General features: G+C 58.5%; 1 protein-coding gene across 1 annotated transcript in view; it reads right to left on the bottom strand.

Annotated features, from left to right (window-relative positions):
* FAM155A (family with sequence similarity 155 member A) overlaps positions 1-661 on the bottom strand; it is a 440,672-nt gene that overhangs the window by 438,841 nt on the left and 1,170 nt on the right. The window contains exon 2 of the mRNA XM_008629353.2: positions 394-661. Within this exon, the coding sequence (XP_008627575.1) occupies positions 394-661 (268 nt within the window). The remainder of the gene's footprint in view (positions 1-393) is intronic.

Here is a 661-nt window from a genome sequence, read left to right on the forward strand (position 1 = left end):
CGCAGCTCCCGCCCCGCTCATTGTCATGCAGACCCTGTCGCTGCCTGCCGCCAAGTCGCATCCCAGCCCGCTGGAAGCCGGCAGCCGAGCCGGAGCCAATCGCATATTCATGAGGAGGGGGAAATCCAGCGCTACGCTCCCAGAGGACTAAGGATCAGTTCTTTTTGCGTTTTCTCAAGCTTTCCCCTCTCTCTTCCTCTCTTTTAATAATGCGCTAAGGGGGGGACCCCAGACGATACCCTCCGCAGCACCGCCTGCACCGTGAGAACCGCGGCCGCCGGCGCCAGGGGCAGAGACCGAAGCAGGCACAACAGGGTCCACGGCAGCCACAACAGCCGAGGGAGGCACGCCAGCCCGACAGCCAGGGACAGGAAACACAGCAGGGGCTCCTACCTTACAATCCTCAGGACACGATTTCACCGAGTACTCATCCGACTGTAAATATTTCTGGAGCATTAGCTCAAACTCTTCGTATTTCTCCTGAGCGTGCTGGTCGTAGCGCTGGTAAGCCTGGACGCACTGGCTGCAGGAGCCTTCCCCCTTCAGCACCACATCCAGACTGCAGTTCAAAGTGTCCGGATTGGACAACCCGGCGAACAACTCCCAAAGTGTGTAGGAATTACAAAAGGAAAGGTAAAAATCCGTCAGGTCCCAGCCGGGC

The sequence above is a fragment of the Corvus brachyrhynchos genome, unplaced genomic scaffold (genome assembly GCF_000691975.1).
Source record: "Corvus brachyrhynchos isolate BGI_N302 unplaced genomic scaffold, ASM69197v1 scaffold92, whole genome shotgun sequence".
NCBI classification, from domain to species: domain Eukaryota; kingdom Metazoa; phylum Chordata; class Aves; order Passeriformes; family Corvidae; genus Corvus; species Corvus brachyrhynchos.